The sequence below is a fragment of the Dromiciops gliroides genome, chromosome 2, assembly GCF_019393635.1.
Source record: "Dromiciops gliroides isolate mDroGli1 chromosome 2, mDroGli1.pri, whole genome shotgun sequence".
NCBI lineage: Eukaryota > Metazoa > Chordata > Mammalia > Microbiotheria > Microbiotheriidae > Dromiciops > Dromiciops gliroides.
Genome location: NC_057862.1, coordinates 8,389,685 through 8,411,479, shown reverse-complemented (window position 1 = coordinate 8,411,479; position 21,795 = coordinate 8,389,685). Strand labels below are relative to the sequence as shown.

At 48.7% G+C, this 21,795-nt stretch overlaps 1 protein-coding gene across 2 annotated transcripts in view; it reads left to right on the top strand.

Moving 5' to 3' along the window:
• DOCK1 (dedicator of cytokinesis 1) overlaps positions 1-21,795 on the top strand; it is a 586,118-nt gene that overhangs the window by 540,010 nt on the left and 24,313 nt on the right. For both annotated transcript variants that reach the window (XM_043984307.1, XM_043984306.1), the window contains exons 45-49: positions 4,353-4,529; positions 6,020-6,103; positions 9,911-10,048; positions 13,737-13,882; positions 18,980-19,181. In XM_043984307.1, coding sequence (XP_043840242.1) covers positions 4,353-4,529; positions 6,020-6,103; positions 9,911-10,048; positions 13,737-13,882; positions 18,980-19,181 — 747 coding nt within the window. The remainder of the gene's footprint in view (positions 1-4,352; positions 4,530-6,019; positions 6,104-9,910; positions 10,049-13,736; positions 13,883-18,979; positions 19,182-21,795) is intronic.

Genomic DNA, 21,795 nt, shown 5'->3' with positions numbered 1-21,795 from the left:
TTTTGCCTTGCGCTTCATTTTCATCTCTTTATTGCTGGTTTGAGGACATGGGGCAGTTTTTTGTTTTGTTTTTTAGGCAGACAAGCAAAAGTCATGGAGTAGATGGTAAGGGTGAAGTAACTGAACATGGATGGGGTTGACCAATACTTGGTAGCAGAATGGGATGTCTTGAATGTTTTCATGAATTCCACATTAATATTAATCCAGACAAGTTTAGGAAAGACAGGATGATGAGGTAGAAATAACATTACAAAAGAAACCCTATTTGGAATCCCAGCTCTGAGATCCACCACCAAGGTGACCCTGGGCAAAAAACTTGGCCTTGGTGAGAATCCTGTTCAGTTGGCATCAATACACGCCACTCCGTGCCTCCGGGCCGTAGAGAGGAAAGCGCTTTGTAAGCCTTAAAGTTGTTCATTGCCATAAGGCTTGGCCTGGCCCAGGAAAGCCCCTTTTTTCCTGGATGGCCTGAATTGGGGATTTGTACGGTGACCCCAGAAGAAGAGACCCTTTGTATAAACACGCACAAATCCTCTAATGGCCCTCTGCCTGTAAAACCCTGTGTAATCGGGGATTAGAGTGGTCAGACTGCTGAGTGAAGAAGCTTAATAAAGCCAGGAGAGAAAGAGCGAAGGATGGGGCCTGACCTTTTGTGAGAGCGGGCGGGCGCACAGCGTTCCTCTGCAGGCTGGATTTGCCAGGGGTGGAAGTCTTCCTCTGGAAGGTATGATATCAGGCAGAAAGCCGGCTGGGAGCCCTCAGTTTCTGGCTTCCAGGAAATTGGGCATGTTCTCCTTTGTGCATTGGTCGGTTTTTGGTGTAGTGAGTGGGGAGCTGGTCTCAATGGGCATGCAGCCTCAGGTAATCCCTTCATCTCTCTGTGCCCACAGGGCATGCTCTGAACCTATACCCGGGAAATCTCAGGCCTGGTGCCTGTCCCGAAGTGTTGGGTTTGCTTGTCTGTTTTTGTCAGGACTCTGGAGACTGAGGGTCCAGAGCCTCACTCCGCCACTCCCTTCCTGTGTGACCTTGGGCAAGTCACTGGCTCCCTCCATGCCCTCATCTCCTCACGCGTACAATGAGGGGGATGAGCCGAATGACCTCTTAGGTCCCTGTGGACATTCAACCTTAGAGCCCACAGTCTTCTTATCGAAAAAGCAATGCAGAGCCCCCACCCATTCCCCCCCACATGCATATACTCATACATACACACTCATATACACTCATATATTGTTACATTTAAAATTTAAATGTGTGGTCGCCTTAAATGAGAAGCTTTAGCACCAGTCTTTGGGCATTAAGCATTTATTAAAGCATACCAGATATTCACGTGGAGTTCAGAAAGTTAAGAAAAGACCTATCTGGCCTAGAGTTCCAGCCTGGTCGGGTTCTTCCTCAAGTCCTCCACACGAGTTAATCTTCCTCCCCCAAAAGGGGAGGTCCTTCAAAACTGCCTGTGGAGAGTGACTTCAGCAGCATAAGCCACTTCAGGGCCGGGCAGGTGTGCCTCATCCAATCAGACAGCCAAATTCCAATAATCTTACCACAATATATATACTCACATATACTCATACACACTCACATATGCTCACACACATACACATTCATACACTCATACCTACTCATATATATACATATACTCATATACACAATATACTCATACACACACATACACACTCATAGATACTCATACACTCATATACACACATACACTCATACACATACACACTCATATACACTCACATACACACATACATACTCAGACACACACACATACACACTCATACACTCACACCCACTCATGCACACATACACACTCATACACAATACACACATACATACTCATAGACACTCGCATACACACACTCATATACACTCACATACATTCGTACACACACTCACATGCACGTACACACTCATACACTCACACCCACTCATATATACATACACAATCATAGACACTCATACACACACTCATATACACTCACATACAATCATACACATACTCACATACATACACACACTCATATACACTCATACACATATACACACATACATACTCATACATATACATGCACACTCATATATACACACTCACACACACATAATCTCATGCATTCTCCAATACCACTGATGGCTCACAGCTGGCCAGCCCTGAAAGCCCTGGGGCTCTCTGCCCTCTCCAGCTGTTCCTCAGTTTGGGAGGCCTCCCTTAACTGGCCCAGACACTCCCAGGCCTCTCAGAACCATCCTGATGGTCAGTTTCCTGAGTATCCATGATGGAGTAAACTGGAAGGAGAAAAAGGAAGCCTCCCAAATGCGGGCCGGCTACCTCCTCCATTCCCTCAGGAAACCCCAAGTTTGGGGGTCTCGAGCAAGCTGAAACTGCCCAGAACCAACTATACCCGCATCTGACCACCTTACCATGGCCTGGAATCATTTGAATTGAAAATAAACCCAGAGAAGATGCAGCTAAATGATAATTAAAACAAAGAGAATAATGTAATCAGTTTGCAGGTTTGAGACTGACATTGGCAAAGACTTGATGATAAGTGGTGTGTGTGTAAGTGGCTTGGGTGGCGCAGAGAGAGGCAGCCACTCGCTCTGCTAATGAGGGACTGATGGAGATGGAGGGCCAGCTCCTGGGGCTCATGTAGGCAGTAGCCAGGCTCCCTTCCCGCCCCTTCACTCCCGAAGCCACCTCTGGTACCACTTTAGCTAAAGGACCATGCTTCTGTCTCGCTCCCCGTCCTTTGATCTCGCAATCATCCCGCTCACTCTCCATTTAGGAGAGGGGTTTTTAATGTCCTTGGAGTCCTCTTGGGCTCAGAGATGGAAAGGAACAGGATTCCTGAAAGGTTTACCTCCTAACCTTTTAACAAGCATTTATTAGTAACAGCAGCCACCACTCAGAATGCCAAAGCATGTGCTGTACACGCCTGGGGGGGCGGTTCATTGGCATAGGACACTCCCAAGGTGAAAGCTTTTCTCCACACCAGGAAGCCATCCACCAGCTAGGGCTGAAATGCCCACTCCAGGCCGACCTTCACCTGCTCTGCAGTCCATCCTGTCAGAGAATTGTCTGGTGGCTAGAGCCACCTGTGGAGTCTGGAAAGCCTGGCCTCCAGGCCTTGGCCCATGGCTCCACTTCTCCAGGAGATCCCAAGAAAGGTGCTGCTAGTCCCATCCTGCAGACAAAGACCCCGGGGGCTCTGGGAGGTATCTGTCCCCCAGGTATGAGTGTCAGAGCCCAGGGTCTCTCCTACCCCCAAGCCCAGCTCCCTGCCCATTGGCTCTGAGCCGGACAGGTGGAATTCATGCCACCCCCATGCTTGTCTCAGCTCTGTTTCCTGGGATGGTGCCCGCCCAGTGAGGTCACTGTAGGAGCGAGGGGCCTTCCCATCCTCCCTTTGAATTCTGAATGTCTCCTATTGAAAAGTGATTTTAAAAAATAAGCTTAGGACAGCCCAAGCCTCTGTGGCATAAACCAGGAAGGTGCTTGCTTCCAAACTAACTCGAGATGGGAGGAACAAGAGGAAACCCAGCCTCCAATGTGGGAGAGAGCACGGGTCAGTGAGTGCGTGGTGAGCTTGACCCAGAATCAAGTCCCAAACACGCCGTGCTCAATGATCCAGTGGGATGATGTCTCTAAACTTTAAATCAACTTATCAATGCCAGTTATCGTGAGTCATGCTATTACTGAAAGACAGAGCATACTGTCAGTGGGACAGGACTGAGAAGGACGTTTAAGTTGTTCTGAATGGCCCCCTAGGCACTGGACAGAAGACAGGCAGGGGCATGTGGTGGCCAGAATGCTAGACTTGGAACCAAGAAGCCCCAGATTCCAGTCCCACCCTTGGTACTTCCTAGCTCTGTAACTCTGTGTGAGTTTTAAGCATGCTCAGTCTCAGTTTCCTCCTCTGAAAAAATGGATCCTAATGATTTCTAGCTCAGAGAATGTTGTTTGCTGCCCAGTCGGCACTAGGCACTTTTAGGGGCTTAATCAATGCTAGTGGGATGAATAGGTGGGTGAATGGATGAATCAATGAATGAATCCATGAACATTGCGAGATCCAAATTAGCTAATGTGTGGGAAGTGCTTTGCAAACCTCTACAAATGCCGACATTTCATCTCGTCAGGAGGAGCTGTGCTGGCTGGCGAGCATCGGAAGCGGGGAGCCTGCAGAAGCCCCAGCAGTCAGCTCCCGACAGTGAATTCTCTGCATCAGGAGTGGAAGCTAAAAAAGAGAGAGAGAGAGAGAGAGAGAGAGAGAGAGAGAGAGAGAGAGAGAGAGAGAGAGAGAGAGAGAGAGAGAGTGAAAGCTCCTTCTTTTTCCTTTCCTTCCCTTCAGGTGGAAATCAGTCCTCTGGAAAACGCCATTGAGACCATGCATTTAACCAATGACAAGATCAACAGCTTGGTTCAGCAGCATGCTGAAGACCCTAGTCTCCCTATTAACCCCCTCTCGATGCTCCTGAATGGCATCGTGGATCCCGCCGTCATGGGCGGCTTTACAAATTACGAGAAGGTATGTGAAGACAGAGCTGTCCCCGGCCTTCCTCAGCAGGCCAGCTCTGCATCCCATTGACTTCAGGCTCCAGAAGCGAGCTCCTGCCTTCTTAGAATTCTGTCTGGGGCAGCCAGATCATTTTCCATGGCTAATTGTGCGTTATTCACAGGAGTGAGACAAAATTTACAACCGATGCCAGGAAAGAAAGCCATTTAAAATGGGATTCTTTGGAGAAAAGTATAATGAGATGGCATTATAGACTTGTCCCCTTCCTGACCCTCTTTTTACCGTGCTGCCCCCCCATCACTGAGACAATAAGGTAGTCTATCCCAGGGTTGCCCCATCCCCGAGCAAGATCCTTTCCTTATATCCCTAGCTTGATCTTCCTGAACACAGATCTGACCACTCCCCATTCACCCCCAATCCCCTTAGACATACACCTAATATATATATATATATATATATATATATATATATATATATATATATCCATTGGCGCTCTCTTACCCTTAGGATAAAATATTAAATCCTCAGCCTGCTATTTAAAGCTTAGGGCAGTCTAGTTTATACATAAATGTCCAGTCTTCATCTAATTCCCCATCACAACCTGCTAACTCTTCCCTAATAAAACATCTCCCACCTCTTTGCCTTTGCACAGTGTTTCCCCATTGCCTGGAATACACTAAACCTCAGCCTGATTGCATCCTGTCTGCCTTCTTCAAAGCCCGGCTTGGGCACACCCTCCCCCCATGGACATCCTCCCGGATTTCCTTGTTTTTAACACCCTCTTTCTCTCTTAAAATTAATGTGAATCACCTTGTATTTACTTGGGATCTGGGGATGTATCTTGGGCTCTTTCTGCTTATGGGAAGGGACCTCAGGCCAGTTCTTAATTTATCGGGAGGAGGCAGGGCCAGAGATCCAAGGACTGGCCCAGGGTCACCCTGATAATAAGTGGCAGAGGCAGGACTCGGCTCTGTGCCCTCTGGCTCCCATTCCAGGATTCTCCCCCTCGTTCCATGCTGAGAATTTCAGCCGCTGGTGGAGGGAGACTTATCCCCTTGTTGTCCTTGTTGAAGAACAAAGAGTCTAATGGGAAGATCGGTGGCTCCAGAGGCAGAGAGTCTATCACTGCCCACCTTAGTGACCTTGGGCTGGCCTCCTGACCTGTCTGGGCCTCAGGCCCCTCTATAAGATTCAAGGGCCAGACCAGGTAACCCCCAGGGCCCTCCAGCCTCATCTACGATGGGTCAGCTGGCAGCTTGTTGTAAAGGAGCCCAGCCCATCTCCCCCTCCTTACGGGCTAAAATTAATGAACGCTGCCCATTGTGGCAGCACACTCATTGCCACCGGCCATCAGGGGCCAGGTTTCTCCTGTTTTGCTTTGGGCTTTTCTTGCCAGAGGTGGGAAGAGGTGGTTCATACAGCTGTCATCTTCATCAGAACCTTTGAAAAGAGTCAGTGGTATCCTTGACTTCTAAGTAACCAGTTTTTCCCCATTGTGTTAGGCCTTCTTCACAGAGAGGTACATGCAGGAACACTCAGAAGACCATGAAAAGATTGAGAAGCTCAAGGACCTCATTGCCTGGCAGGTAAAGTCCTCTGGGAGCAGTTGGGCTGGGCCAGGGTCAAGGGGCATCACTCCCTGGTGCACCTGCCGGCCGCCCCCTGGTCCGCATGGGCCACACTGGGGACAGCAGCCAGCAGCTGACACTTTGCTTCTGAATCATCCCACCCGCGACTCAGGTTATTAACCCCACTCCTCAGCTTGCCACCAGCAGTCCCGGACTGCGATGTGCGTCCCCAGTTATACGCTGCTGACAAGCAATGGCTGCCCTCTTAGGGAGCGATGTACACAGGCCAGGAAGCCCCCCAGAGTGGGCAGAGACAGAACACAAGCTCCTTAGCCAGTGGAACCAGTGACTAACCTGGGAAACGGGGAGTATGTGACACATTTCCCTGACTCACCTGCAAATGGAAAAAGCTTCGGGATGGCTCATAGAGTCCTAGGCCTAAGGCCGGCAGGGAACTAGCTCAACCTCGTTGTTCTACAGATGAAGAAACTGAGGCCAGAGAGGGGCTTGTGTCTGTATTGTGTGTGTGTCCATATGTATATGTGTGTATGTGTGTGCGTATGTTTTTGTGTGCACCTGTATGTATTTGTGTCTCTCTGTATGTGCATCTATGTGTACATGTGTGCCTGTGACCGCGTACATGTTTGTGTCCATATGGATGTGCCTCTGTAGCCATGTGCATGTTTGTGTGTGTTCATCCACATGTACATGTGTTTGTCTCTGTGTTTCTGCATGTGTCAGGGGTGGGGCCCAGGGTGGGGGCAGGCAGCCCTCATTTCTCAGGACGGCAGCACCTGAATGATGATGAGAACGAATGGATCATTTGCATTTCTGGACGAGTCTCCAGCCAGTGCGTGGCCCCAGTGGCCTCAGCAGGGCCAGGCCGGGCCACGCCTCTTGTGTCGATTTACCATTTCCCTGTGAACTCTTACAGTCAATTGGATTTTATGAGTTGCAGGTCTTATGGAGGAAACTAATTTGTTCCCAATAGAACATCTTGGTGTTAGCATGATGTCATTGCCCCCAATCACTATATTAAAAACATATATTTTAAAGCAATTCATGGAAAGAGGTGTTAAAAAAATTAAATGCACCGGCTTTCTAAGCCATTCTTTTAAATAAAAAAAAATAATGAAAATGTTTATGCAAAACACTTTACTTTTGCTTTATAATTTACACATATTTTTAAAGTTAGTTTCTGAGGCAGCATGACAGATGGAGGACCTCTCACCTCTGATGTATTTGAGCTGGGTGACCTTGGACAAGTCACTTGTCCTTTCATTGCTTCCATTAAATCTCTAAGGCTCTAAGTTGTCTATGAGAAGGGGCCAATTTGTATCAGTGTTGGGAGTTCTTTGCACCAGTGAGATCCCAGTTCTGGTGCTGCCTGTCCCTTGTGAAGCCAGTTTATGGACTCAGGGATGTTTGGTGGAAGCCCCAGCTCGGTGGGGGAGGGGGGGTGTCTGCAGGACTCCCCATGTGAGAGGAGAGTGACATCTGCCCCAGCCATGAGTTTAGGGAAGGACTGTGCCCCATTAATGCCAGCAGCAACAGGGACTCCGTCCTCCGTGTGTGTGCCTGTGCATGTGTGCATGTGCACTCACGCACGTGGCTGAGCCTGAGTCATGGGACTTCTGTCCGTTTTGTCCTTTGTGCTTTTTGCCACTTCAGGGCAATTGCCTCCAGCCCTGGGGAAGCTGTCTCCCATTAAGACTGCCTTTTAATTTAAGAAACACACTCGTGATGTCCCGTGTGGATGTGACATGTAGGCGAGTAAAGACGGTGTCTGTACAAAGCACATGTGCGTGTGTGAGTAAATGAGTTTATTGGGACTGTGGGGGTGTGAGTGTATGTGTGTGTGTGTGAATGTGAGTGACAGTGTGTGTGAGGGTGTCCTGGGAGTCTGTGGGTGTGCACCTATCATCCGTTTCACACCCTCCGGCTGGCACCCTCTTAGTTATTGATGACAGGGCCCCACTAGCCACACCTCCGTTTCCTGGTCCCCCAGGATGCACCAAACGCATTTTCTCCATTGTCTCTCCTGGAATTTGTTCACACAACATTCCACTGTGGGCTTGTCTCTGCTTGTCTTATGCTGCGGGCTGATAAATGTGCCCATTTGGATCCTTCCTCTGTCGTGTTGGAAAAATGTGTTTTTAATCAGTCTTACGGCTTAATTATGAAATATTAAGAGGAGGCCTCTTAGCTCAGTGACTGCAAGGGAGGGCGGGCCCTGACTCTGAGCTGTGGAGCAGCTCAAGCTGCCGAGCAGGCATCATCTGAGAGCAGCCACCTCTCTTGACAGATGAGGAAGTGAGGACTAGAGAGGGTGGAGGCCTCGCTCAGCAGGAGCTTTAGAGGAAAGGGGACCTCGGAGGTCAGCTCCTTCAGTGCCTTCATTTACTGACAGGGAAACTGAGGCCCAGAGAGGTTATGGTCACATAGGTAGTCAGTGGCTGAGCCAAGATTTGCACCCAGGTCCTTGGACTCAGCACCAGGCTCATCTCCCATTCTGAGAGACAGAAATCATGGGTTGTCTGAGGAAGTGGTAGCAAAGACCCTTTTAAAGGTCAGCTGCCGATCCACCCTGTGAACTGCCTGGGACAGCAGCCTCATCTGGGCCAGTGGTTCAGGGTTACAGATGACCTCGGATGAGGACGTTTACTTTGGAAACACTGTCGGCATGACCGTTAAGACCGGCTGTCTCAGCTCTCACCCTTGACTTTCCAATAATAGAACCGGCCACAGAGAGCCAAGAAGCAGCTCATCTCGGACGAATCTGTCCTGGAGCCAATCAACCGACAGTCGCCGTGCCCAGAATGCCGGCAGTGGCCACGTCCACATCCCACTGTCAGGAGTCGGGGGGGATTGGACGTCCCACAGTTGGGACCTCACTTCTGGTGCTTCATAATCATGAAGCCTCAGTTAGTTTCATGGGCAAAATTTGGTTCAATTCCAAGTACCTGTTATGTGGGTTCTAGGGAGTACAGAGCCAAAAACGAAATAGTCTCTCCCCTCAAGGAGTTTACATTCTATTGGGCAAAAGCAGCTGTGCCCTGATACAGAAGTACAAGACAGAGACTCATTAAATACCCGGGAATTCAGGGCAAGGAACTGACCACTATGGGAATCAGGAAAAATTATGGCTTCTGGGCCAGACAGGGAAGGAGTGAGTTTTAGACCAGATAAGTGAAAATTCATGACTCAATAATAGTAGGCCATTAAGTAGTCATTAAAATCCAGTATAAGCACCTACTGTGTGCTGGACACTGTGCTAAGTGGGATACAAAAGGCAAAAGACAGGCTTGGTCCTTGAGGAGCTTACACGCTCCTTAGAGATATCACAGGATAAAGTAGAGCCAGCATTGGGGGGCCGCTAGGTGGCGCAGTGGATAAAGCACTGGCCCCGGATTCAGGAGGATCCGATTTCAAATCTGACCTCAGACACTTGTCACTAAGCTGTGTGACCCTGGGCAAGTCACTTAACCCTCATTGCTCCACCACCCCCCCCAAAAAAAAAGTTTAAAAAACAATAGCCAGCATTGATACAATACTTTAAGGTTAGCAAAACACTCTTTTATAAATATTTGATTGGTTATCTCATTTGATCCTCAGGACAGCCCCTGTGGGGGTCGGGGGGATGCTCGCCAAGGACCCTCAAGTTCTGGCTGATTGAGTCCAAACTTTGGTGGGCACTGCGGAGGAGCCTGATTGATTTTCCAGCTAATTTCTCTTTATTGATCTGTCTTCATTGCGGTCATTGCAGGCTTCTGTCGCCCTCGATGGACCGCGGGAAAATCAGCCGTCTCCCTCTCTGTTTTCCAGATTCCGTTTTTGGCCGAAGGGATCAGGATTCACGGAGAGAAGGTCACGGAGGCCCTGAGGCCCTTTCACGAGCGGATGGAAGCCTGCTTCAGGCAGCTCAGAGAGAAGGTGGAGAAGCAGTATGGGGTCCGGACCCTGGTGAGCCGCTGGGGGCTGGAGGGAGGGGCAGAGTAAGGGAGTGCCTGAGGGGGATGCCCACTCTCTGTGGGGGGCAGAGTAAGGGAGTGCCCGAGGGGGGTGCCCACTCTCTGTGGGGGGCAGAGTAAGGGAGTACCCGAGGGGGGTGCCCACTCTCTGTGGGAGGCAGAGTAAGGGAGTACCCGAGGGGAGGTGCCCACTCTCTGTGGGAGGCAGAGTAAGGGAGTACCCATGGGGAGGTGCCCACTCTCTGTGGGGGGCAGAGTAAGGGAGTGCCCGAGGGGGGTGCCCACTCTCTGTGGGGGGCAGAGTAAGGGAGTACCCGAGGGGGGTGCCCACTCTCTGTGGGGGGCAGAGTAAGGGAGTGCCCGAGGGGAGGTGCCCACTCTCTGTGGGGGGCAGAGTAAGGGAGTACCAATGGGGAGGTGCCCACTCTCTGTGGGAGGCAGAGTAAGGGAGTACCCATAGGGAGGTGCCCACTCTCTGTGGGAGGCAGAGTAAGGGAGTACCCGAGGGGAGGTGCCCACTCTCTGTGGGGGCAGAGTAAGGGAGTACCCATGGGGAGGTGCCCACTCTCTGTGGGGGGCAGAGTAAGGGAGTGCCCGAGGGGGGGTGCCCACTCTGTTTGAAGGACAAGGGAGGCATGTTAGACCTCTGAGAGAAGAAAGCTGTGGCAGAGAGCATCTTTGCTCGTGGGAAGGTGATCAGGCCCATGTCACTGTGACTAAAGCGGGTGTAGGGGAATGCACAGGTGGCAGGCTCCTGGGAGGGCTCTCAGGGCTGGCAGGGACGTCAGAGGCTTCCTGATGCCACCTGTACCTGAATGAGGAGCCCCTCTGCATCAGACCTGACAGATGGGCATCAGCCCTTGATGATGGCCCTCCCCCTATGGGACCTGCCTCTGTAGCTGGGGCCGCAGGAGACAAGCCTGATCCTTTTCCATGGGACAGTGTTCCTAATACTCAAAGATGGCCATCATACTGCCCCTGAATCTTCCTTCTCCAGGCTGATCACCTCCCCAGCAAGGATTGGTTCTCCTGACTAATCATTCAATCAGCTGATTAGCCCATCAATCAACAAGCATTTATTAAGCCTCTGTTGTGTACCAGGAACTCTGCTGGACAGTGACAGCACCAAGACAGCAGGACAATGCTTATATTCCTATTGAGGGGAGACCCCATGCTGGACCCACCCCATTGTTAGTGTACCTCTCCAGTCTCTCAGGCTGCTCTGTCTGTGTTTTCTGTGGGAGTCACGGGGGCCCTGCCCACCTCCAGTGGTGAGGGTCCCAGAAGGCAGAAGGAGCTATTTCAGTGCCCTCCCCCACCCCCTACCCCTTGGGTAGAATCTCTTCCCTTTCTTTGACATTAGGGGCAGCTAGGTGGCGCAGTGGATAGAGCACTGACCCTGGAGTCAGGAGTACCTGAGTTCGGATCCGGCCTCAGACACTTAACACTTACTAGCTGTGTGACCCTGGGCCAGTCACTTAATCCCAATTGCCTCACCAAAACAAAAAAACGACAAGATACTACAGAAGTCAAAGTTCCTTAGGGCCTTGGGATGTCGTGTCATTCATTCATGTGTGTTTAGGAAAAAGTTCTTGAGTCCTATGTCCTTCAGAGCAGGGTGCTCAGGGCTGAGAAGAGGCAGAGTTTAGATACCCTCCCTGGCCTCCAGATGCTTGTAGTCTAATAGGGGAGGGGGAAAATCACTGAGACAGATGATTATCGCCCCCTATTACTTGATTGCATATAAAAGGGAGTCTGAACAAGTGCTTCATGAGGTCTGAGGGGGAAAGTGATGCCAGGAATCCAGGTAGGATTTTTCTGAAGAAGGCATCAGGTCTTGTCCCAAGGACCAAAGGGCCTCCAGGAGCCAGTGTGTGCTCAGCTTTGGGCTTAGTCTAGAGCAGCCCCTATCACGTCGTAGAGACTTGGTCCCCAGCGAGCCGCCCCCAGCATCTGCTCGGCAGACTGACAGACCCAGCTTCTGGGCACCGGTAGCCCAGCCTGAAGCCTGCTGCTGAAGAGGCTCTTAGAAATCAGGGACTTTTCTTGCCGTGGGTCTGGCTGAAGGGCCCTTCACCAAAGTCAGAATCTCTGAATAGCGCTTGATGATTCGGTGTTTGCCACTCGTTAAAATCAGCATCGAGTGCCAAGGAGAGTTTGAGTGCCAACATCACGCGGGCCCAAAGTTCGACTCCATTTGCATCTGAATTCCTTCTAAGAGATCCCCAGGTGTTCAAGTGTCCAGTTTTCTTTGTGCATGAAAGGCGCTCTTGGTGACAGCCAATAGAGCTAAGCTGAGCCCCTGCAGGGTCTCAGAGTGGGTGGGGCTGGGAGGGAGAAAGGCAGGTCATCAAGAGTCAAGGAGCCCACCTTCTAATGGTAAGGAAGCTTTAGGATTGAGGAATATGGAGAGGTTGGGCTGATGATCTTCCCTCTTGATCTGAAGCCTAGAGCCCCAAAGCCCTTCCCTCAGAGAGATGTTCACAGCAAGTCCTGGCCCTGTGCGTGGCCAAACAGAAGCTGCCTTGCAGGGCTGGCAGGGAGCTTGAGGATGAAAAATGCAGAAATGGGTGTAATTAGGATAGAAATGCTGACAGCTTCAGACATGGGCCTCACTTCTCTTAGGAATCAGTCATTTTCCTTAAGTATGTGTCCTCTGAAGGAAAAATGACCAGATCTTTAAGTGATTCATCAATAGTAATTTGATCAGGACCAAACATGTCCCAGGAATGAGGGATGGTTTTTCACATGGACTCTCCTATCACAGTTCTTACTGCATCTTCTCCAGCACGTATTAGGTCTGCTGCATACAGTGGGTGCTTTTTAGTGAGTGGCCTAGAATTGAAACCAACAGGTATTAATATTAACTACATCCAATGACACAAAAGGATATCAAGGAAACAATGGAGAAGTTCGCTTTGGGGACTGGACCCCCAGCCACCAAGCTTCTAATTTCCCAGGGAGTCTTTTCCAGCTCTAGAGATTTGTCAACATTTATTAAGCCTCCTACTGTGTGAAGAGAATTGTCTGAACAGCATGGTGGGAGGCGGAGTCTAAATAAGGCAGGGCCTCTGTCTCGGAATCTCTGGGTCCAGATTTCCCCTCAGCCCCATCCCAGCCATTGATTTCAGACCAGCTTTGGAGCCCCGATGTCCTCATCTGTAAAATGGGAGTGCTCATGCCTGCACCAGCTAGCCCCACAGGGCTGTGAGCTACAGGGCACTGCAGAGAAAATGGTGCCCCAGCTCAGCTGCAAAGTGGACACCTGACTGAAGCCAGCCACAGAAAGGATGGCCCAGGGGGAGGGACTCCTGCAGTTGGTGAAAAAGGCCAAACCCCCACGTATGAACAAATGACCAGCAGTGTGGTTTCCAAATGGAGACTTATTTGGTGGGGAAAAGGGAAGTTAATCTGAAGAGTTTCTGGTCCCCCCAGCCCGAATGTCCAAAGCTGTCTGAATGCTGTTTTGTGATGGAAGGCTTTGCTCTCGGGGCTGTAATCTCTGTTGTTTATGGGTAGCATGTAGAAGAAAATTGAACTCTGCCCTGTAAAGAATTTCAGCCAATGATCATGGGGCCGGGCCTGGGGTTTTGCTTGATGGGCAGACCCCCTCCATTAATGCAAGTCAGCCTCTCTCTCCAGCTTGTAGAGCCCGATTAACCTTGGTCTTCTGGTTGCAGCCCTCGGGGATGGACGACAGACGGGGCAGTCGCCCGCGGTCCATGGTGCGTTCATTTACCATGCCCTCCTCGTCCAGGCCCCTGTCCGTGGCTTCTGTCTCATCGATGTCCTCAGACAGCACCCCTTCCAGACCTGGTTCTGACGGGTAAGAAAGCACTAGCCCTGAATGGGGGTGGGGGCTGAGAAAAGGATGAAAGAATTGGGCGGGGGGGGGGGAGGGGGGGGGGAGTTGCCTCTTCGAGACCAGGCCAAGAGAAATGTTGTGTCTTCGAGAACTGCCCTGTAGTGCAGGGTTCAGTGGGCTCACAGCGTTTGTAACAGCATTTCAGAATTAATGCTCACAATCAGAGAGGCAGTGCAGTGGTTAGGGTCCTAGGATGTCAAACCTCACCTTCAGCACTCCCTGACTGTGAGACCCTGGGAAAATCATTTCATCTCTCAGTGTTCCCCGCGACTACAAGCTGCATTCGATCATAATAATGATCATTATTAGTGCACTTCTTACCCTTTTCACCCAATAAAATTGAGTCGGCCTCTACAATGCAGGTATTCCATAAAATGGCTGCTTGAACACTAATGCAATATGCTCTTCCAGGATTTTATTGGTTGACATTAGTTGTTTCTACCATCGGAACTCCTGGTGAGTTCAGTCATTCAGGTGATCGAATGCATAATGCATCGCACACATCTAATTGTTACTAATTTTCAGCTTTTATATGGTGCTTTACACAACCCTGGGAGGAAGGGGCTATTATTATCCCCATTCTGCAGGGGAAGACACTGAGGCCCAGCAAGGTTAGGTGATGTAAGATGATGAGGGTGCCATAGTGTTCTCATCAGCCAAGACAATCGTCACTCGTTCCTTTTGGACTGTCACCCAGAAGCACCCAACTTGCCCCAGTTTCCTCTCTCTAGCTCAGTGATAAAGGAGAAGCAGGCATATGTGGCCGTGATGTTTCGGGGTAATCCAGAAGAACGTTGTAAGGGGAGGCCTTCACAATCCAAAGCGTGGAGGGAGACAAGACTCAGCAGAAAGTGACAGACATGGAGATTTGGGGCTATAAGACTTGAGAGTGACTTCTGGCCACATCACTCATGACCTATGTGACCTTGGACCAGTCACATTCCTTCTCTAGTCACAGTCTCCTTATCTCTAGACTGGGGGGATTGGGCTCAATGACTTGTCAAGTCTAGAAGTCTTTACCTGCAATACTCTGAAAACATCGATACTCTGGTTTGGCCCATACCAAATGTAGTTTATTTAAAACATCCCAAAGCCTGATGGGTAAAATCCTCATGATTTGAGAGTCATCTTACTATCATCCAGAGAAGGTCAGGGGTTTTTCCCGTTAGCCCAGACACGGGGCCTGCTTCCACTCATTTTTCTCAATATGAAGCATCAGCATCACCCCCAGCTACAGAGTCAAGTCGAGGTGTTGTCACCCACCTCCAGGGCAGCCAGGAGGCTTCTTCTCAAAGCAGAATTCCCAGCCCTGGGGCCAAAACATGCAGCCCCCCTCCCCTCACCCCCGGCTCCCTTGGGTCCCCAAGGACAGCTGTGTGCTGAGCCATCTCTTGTTTATCTCCTGCTGTGCTAGCCACCTCAAAAAGGGCCGTAGCTTCCTTTGCCCCCTCAGTTTAATGGATGCTTTTTCTCCAGAGATGACCCCCACGTGGAAGTCCAATTTAGCCATGTTTAAACCCTGTGTATTTATCATTCCCAGCCAGTTTGCTAAAGGAATTTAACTCCAGCCTCCCCCTAGACAATCCCAAGAGGAGTTCCCCTGGGTTTTTATCGGGGGGAAAGAACCTAGAAATAGGACGTCATGACTGAGAGAGACCCCTGGGTGTTCTGCCAAGCAAAATGCCTTTGCAACGTGGAAACATTTTCAGAAAAATAGGCCAAGCCCAGCTCCCAGCTCTCACCACCTCCAAGGTCCCTCCTCCCGGGATGCTTTGGTGTAACCTTTAAAAGAAGCCCAGCTCAATCGGAGGGCTGCCTCTTGTTCCCCCTTGGAGACGTCACCCCCGGCAGCTCTTCCTGCCACCTCCAAGTGGGGTCCACAGTGCCAGAGGTCACGGGAAAATGAAAGGTCATCCCGTCGGCAGGTGCTTCTCAGAATGTGAAAAGTTCAGACCGCGACCCTCTCACGTCACTCTTCAGACTCCGCCGACATTTCACAGAGTTGTTTGTCTCCAGAGGCTCTGACTTGTCCTCGGAATCAATTCTTAGTCTGACTCATTGATTTGGAGTTTTTTAAATCTAGATTTTCTCTTTTAATACAGGGAGTTCTCTCACATAGCCCAGGATATAAAAAATAATTTTTATTTAGACATGCAGGAAGATTCCAGTTAGGCAAGTAGATCTCTCCACTGATAGTCATCAGTATCCCTGGGCTTCAGATTCATTCAGCCGGATGTTTACTGCCCAGCCGACTTTAGGCAAGTCTCTCATTCCCAGGGCCTCAGTTTCCCCTTCTGTAGAATGCTCGGGCTGGAGCGATGGCCTCCAAGGTTCTTGTTCCAGCTATAGATCCATGAGCCCCTTCTCTGCTACCCCCACTGCACTGGAAGCTAGAGACCCAAAGACGATAAAACCCAGTGCTTGTCCGCGGGGAGCTTTCGTTCTGCTGGGGAATTTGACTGTGATCGTGTATCCACTCAGTGAACGTACCATCTCCCTGGAGTGAGCAGGAGAGGGGCTGCCCCTTGGGCAGGGTGCACCTCCTCCATCCCGAGGTGTGGGCAGCGTTTGGGAAGGTCCCCCTGTGGTCAGCTCAGTCAGGGCGAGGTCATTTTAGCCTGTTCTATCTTGGAGACTCAGCAAGGCCTATGGTCGCTTATAGGGATTGGAGTTGGAGAGATTACAGATCTAGAGTTTGAAGGGATCTCAGGGTCCACAAGGACCCCCCCCCCATTTTTTACAGAGGAGGAAAACTCAGTGTTAGGAAGGATAGGGAGCCTGGGTCTAAACCCAGACCATACAGTAGGAACATGGATTCAGAAGAGGAAGCAATGCTAGAGACGGAGGGTCCAGCCCCCTCATTTCACAGAGAAAGAAACTGAGGTCAAAAGAAGTCAGATAACTCACCTCATGCTTTTCTCCATCCCATCTAACCCAGTTGTGGCAAAAGAGCTGGATTTCATCAGAGCCAGGTATGGGATGGGGAGTCAAAATGTCCGTGCTTGAGAGAAAAGACAAAATGGTGGGGAGCTATATCTCTCATAAGGTTGGCAGAGTGGAGAAAGTGCTGGATGTGGGATCTGCGTAACACTGCTGAGCCTCAGTTTCCTTAGCTGTAAAGTGAGGGTCCAAATGCTTGTCTTCCCTATCTCATGGGACAGTTGAGAGGAAAACAAGCTTGCAAAGAGGACCTCAGTGCACTGTTCTCATCCAATTCGATGTGAAGGCCCGAAAGGCTGAACCAAGGCAAGCCCGTCATTCTTGGCTGCCCAGACTCACAGGTGGGGGAGGTTCACAAATTCAAGAAAAACTTCTATTTTGAATTTGGGTGGATTCTTCTTTCATCTAAGGAACAACCTATGAAGTTGCATTTGCGTGTTTAAAAAGAAAATGCCTTTGCTCAAGATGAAAGGACCTCAAAAGCTCAAAAGAAATTAAATTCTCATTTCAGTCATCGCTTTTGGCAAGCATGCAGGGGGGTGTAGCGCCCCCCTGTGGCAGTGCCCAACCTCAGGCCGAGGAGGATCCGAAAGCAGCCCCGGATCCATGGCTTCTCACCACCATCTTGTCTGCGGCAGCTCTTTCAGTGTCGGCTCAAGAAGCATGCCTTGGTTTCTCCTGATGTTTCGTCCATCCAAAATGCTCCCCCAATTTGAATGCATTCCAAGGCTGCAGATGTCCAGAAATAGATATGAGCAAATGTGGTTTCTATTATTTCAAGTCACCAACATGCTACCTACCAGTAGCATCTCTTCATGTTGGCAGTAAGAGGGGCCCTCCTGAGCAGAGAGAAGCGGGGGTAGCCAGAGTCCCTGCGGGGCCAGTCCCTGCACAAGGCAGCTCCCCTTCCTCCTGAGGGGGACATCAGGCTGGTGGAACACAGACTGGGACTTGATTTTTTAGCATAAATTTTCCTGGCATTTCTTTGTTTTTATATCACCTCCCTTCCCCAGTGGTTTCCCCCTCCCCCATCTTCTCCAGACCCTCTCCTATAACAAAGAACAAACAAGATGACAAAGAAGTTCATCAAAATCAACTCATCAAATAAATAGATAGATAGATAGATAAATAAACAAACAAACAAACAAACAAACAAACAAACAAACAAACAAAGAAATCTGGCATTGTACATACTCTTCCACACTCATCATCCCCCACCTCTACAGAGAACCGTGGGGGGAGGTACCTTCCCCTCTTCTTTCGGGCTTTCCAATGCACTTAAATGCTGCCACAGTGTGAGTTCTGGCTTCCATGTATAAAATCAATTGGAGAGAAGGGGTTACCTTTGTCTATTGACTTTAAATGCCAAGAGATGGGAGTCACAGCTGATGGGTAATTTTGTTTCTTTCCTTCTTTTCTCTCCCTCCGTATGGATCTCAGTATATGGTGAGTCCCCAGAATGGCTTATATATATTAACCTCATTGGAGCCTCCTAGAAAACCTATGACATAGGCACTTCCAGGTACTGGATTCATAGATTTAAAGCAAGAAGGAGCCTTGGAGATCATCGGAAAATGAGGGAACTGAGCCCCAGGGAGGGTGTGCGCTTTGTCCACAGTCACAGTCAATCAAGGAGTATTAACTAAACACTCACCAGGTGCTAGAAATACAAGTACTGAGGATGAAATCATCCCTCTGAGCTCTGAAGGAGCTCATGTTCCACTGGGGAAGACAACAAATACACGTAATCCATAAAATACACAGTTCATCTCTGCAGATTACAGAGGGTGGGCACTGGCAGTCGGGGGGATCAGGAAAGACTCGGAGCTGGTGTTTGAGGGGAGACCTGTTGCCTCCGCCCTCCACTTCGTGCTGCTGTGCCTGAAACGTGAGATGTGTTGTTTTCAACCTGTCATTCGTAGGATGCCAAATAATACTGCTTTTCATCACAGTCATCACATCCTACACATCATTTCTATCTTAGCCAAATTCTGCCGTTCCCATCAAGTCCTTCGGCTGAATTTTGAGTGATTTTGGCATTGGGGAAAAACCTGATCTGTCATCATTTGGGGTGTCGTCGATCTCTTAATTGATTTGAGTCAACCGCATTCCCTTTAGGTTTGTTCTGGAGCCCCTCTTGCCAAAGAAGATGCATTCGAGGTCCCAGGACAAATTGGATAAGGACGACCTTGAGAAGGACAAGAAGGACAAGAAGAAGGAAAAGAGGAACAGCAAACACCAAGAGATATTCGAGAAGGAATTTAAGGCCACTGACCTCTCCCTGCAGCAGCCATCGGAGGCCGTGATCCTCTCTGAAACGGTAACTGAAGAGGGGAAATGTGGTTTCTTTGTGTTTCCTTGGCTTGAATTTGGGTGGGAGTCGTCACAGGTGGTCTCTGCTTCAGACGCATTTGGGACTGAAAGACCCTCAGGGAAGTGAAGGTCAAATTTTGTGTCTGGGTTCCTAGCCTGGCACCAGCACGATGGCCTGGGATAGATTATCTAGATTCTAGCCAAATGTTTAATAAAGGTGGCCCACGGTTCTTTGGGAAGGAGGGGGAGCTGTGGGCCCGACAACGATTTGGGCAGAGAGATGCTGACCTAGCTGACTCATTGACCCTCGGGTGTGTGCATTGAGTTCAGTGCCAGCTCCAGGACTGTGCTGAGGGCTGGCGCCTCGTAGAGCTTGGGTTTGTCACATGAGCCATCAGAGTTGTGGATAACACTGAGCTGAGAAGGTGAGCTAGCACCTCAGATGACAGAGCCGGGATTCCAAAAGATCTTGACAGGTTAGAACAACACTCTTAGAAGACAAAATGGAATAGAATTGACTGTCAAATGTAAAGATTTCTATTTCATGGTTGTTTGTGGTGGGCCTGTGTGATTCTTCTTCCTCGTCCTTTCTAGTTCTTCCTATATTCCAGTTACAGCAAGGTTAAAGAATCAGCTTCACAAGTACAGGGTGGCAAGTGCAGCTAGACAGCAGTTTATGAAAGTGATCTGGGGATGTTAGTGGACCCCATGTTCACTGAGAGCCGAGAATGGAAGTGGCAATAACCTGAGGCTATAGTCAGAGCTGTCATTTCTGGGACCCAGGAGGTGACATTGGTCTGTACTCTGTGCCACTCAGACCTCATCAGGAGTAGAATGGCAGATCACTGTAAGAAGGCCTGCGTGGCAGGTTATAAAATAAATCCACATAAATCATCAACCTTTGTATACATGACCAACAAAGTCCAGCAGCAAGAGAGAGAAAGAGAAATTCCATTTAAAATAACGGTAGACAATATAAAATACTTGGGAGTCTACTTGCCAAGACAAACCCAGGAATTCTATGATCACAATTACCAAACACTTTTCACACAAATCAAATCAGATCTAAATAATTGGAAAAATATCAATTGCTCATGGAAAGGCCGAGCTAATATAATAAAAATGACAATACTGCCCAAATTAATTTACTTATTCAGTGCCATACCAATCAGACTACCTAAAATTATTTTATAGAGCTAGAAAAAATAATAACAAAATTCATCTGGAAAAACAAAAGGTCAAGAATATCAAGAGAGGGGGCAGCTAGGTGGCACGGTGGATAGAGCACTGGCCCTTGATTCAGGAGGACCTGAGTTCAAATCCGGCCTCAGACACTTAATACTTACTGGCTGTGTGACCCTGGGCAAGTCACTTAACCCCAATTGCCTCACCAAAAAAAAAAAAAAAAAAAAAGAATACCAAGAGAACTAATTAAAAAATGCACAGGAAGGTGGGCTAGCTGCACCAAATCTGAAACTTTACTATAAAGCAGCAGTCATCAAAACTATTTGGTACTGGCTAAGAAATAAAGTGGAAGACCAATGGAATAGGCTAGGCACAGGAGACACAGTAGTAAATCACTTTAGTAACATACTGTTTGATAAACCCAAAGACTCCAGCTTCTGGGATAGGAACTCAGTATTTGACAAAAACTGCTGGGAAAACTGGAAGATAGTATGGCAGAAACTAGGCATAGCCCAACATCTTACACCTTATACTAAAATAAGATCAAAATGGGTACATGATTTAGACATAAAAGGTAATACCGTAGGTAAATTAGGAGAGGAAGGAATAGTTTACCTCTCAGATTTATGGAAAGGAGAACACTTTATGATCAAACAAGAGATAGAGAATATTATGAAATGCAAAATGGATGATTTTGATTACATTAAATTAAAAAGTCTTTGTACAAACAGAAGCAATGCATCCAAAATTAGAAAGGAGGCAGAAAGCTGAGAAACAAATTTTATAGCCAGTATTTCTGATGAACTAAGTCAAATTTATAAGAATCCAAGTCATTCTCCAATTGAGAAGTGGTCAAAGGATATGAACAGGCAGTTTTCTGAGGAAGAAATCAAAGCTATCTATTGCCATATGAAAAAATGCTCTGAATCACTATTGATTAGAGAAATGCAAATTAAAACAACTCTGAGGTACCACCTGACACCTATCAGATTGGCTAATATGACAAAAAAGGAAAATCATAAATGTTGGAGAAGCTGTGGAAAAATTGGAACACTAATGCATTGTTGGTGGAGCTGTGAACTGATCCAACCATTCTGGAGAGCAATTTGGAATTATGCCCAAAGGGCTATAAAGATGTGCATACCCTTTGACCCAGCAATACCACTATTGGGTCTTTTTTCCAAAGAGATCATAAAAAAGGGAAAAGGACCCACATGTACAAAAATATTTACAGCTGCTCTTTTTGTGGTGGCAAGGAATTGGAAATTGAGGGGATGCCCATCAATTGGGGAATGGCTAAACAAGTTGTGGTATATGAATGTAATGGAATACTATTCTGCCGTAAGAAATGATGAGCAAGCAGATTTCAGAAAAACCTGAAGGCCTTATGTGAACCGAAAGTAAGTAAGATGAGCAGAACCAGGAGAATATTGCAC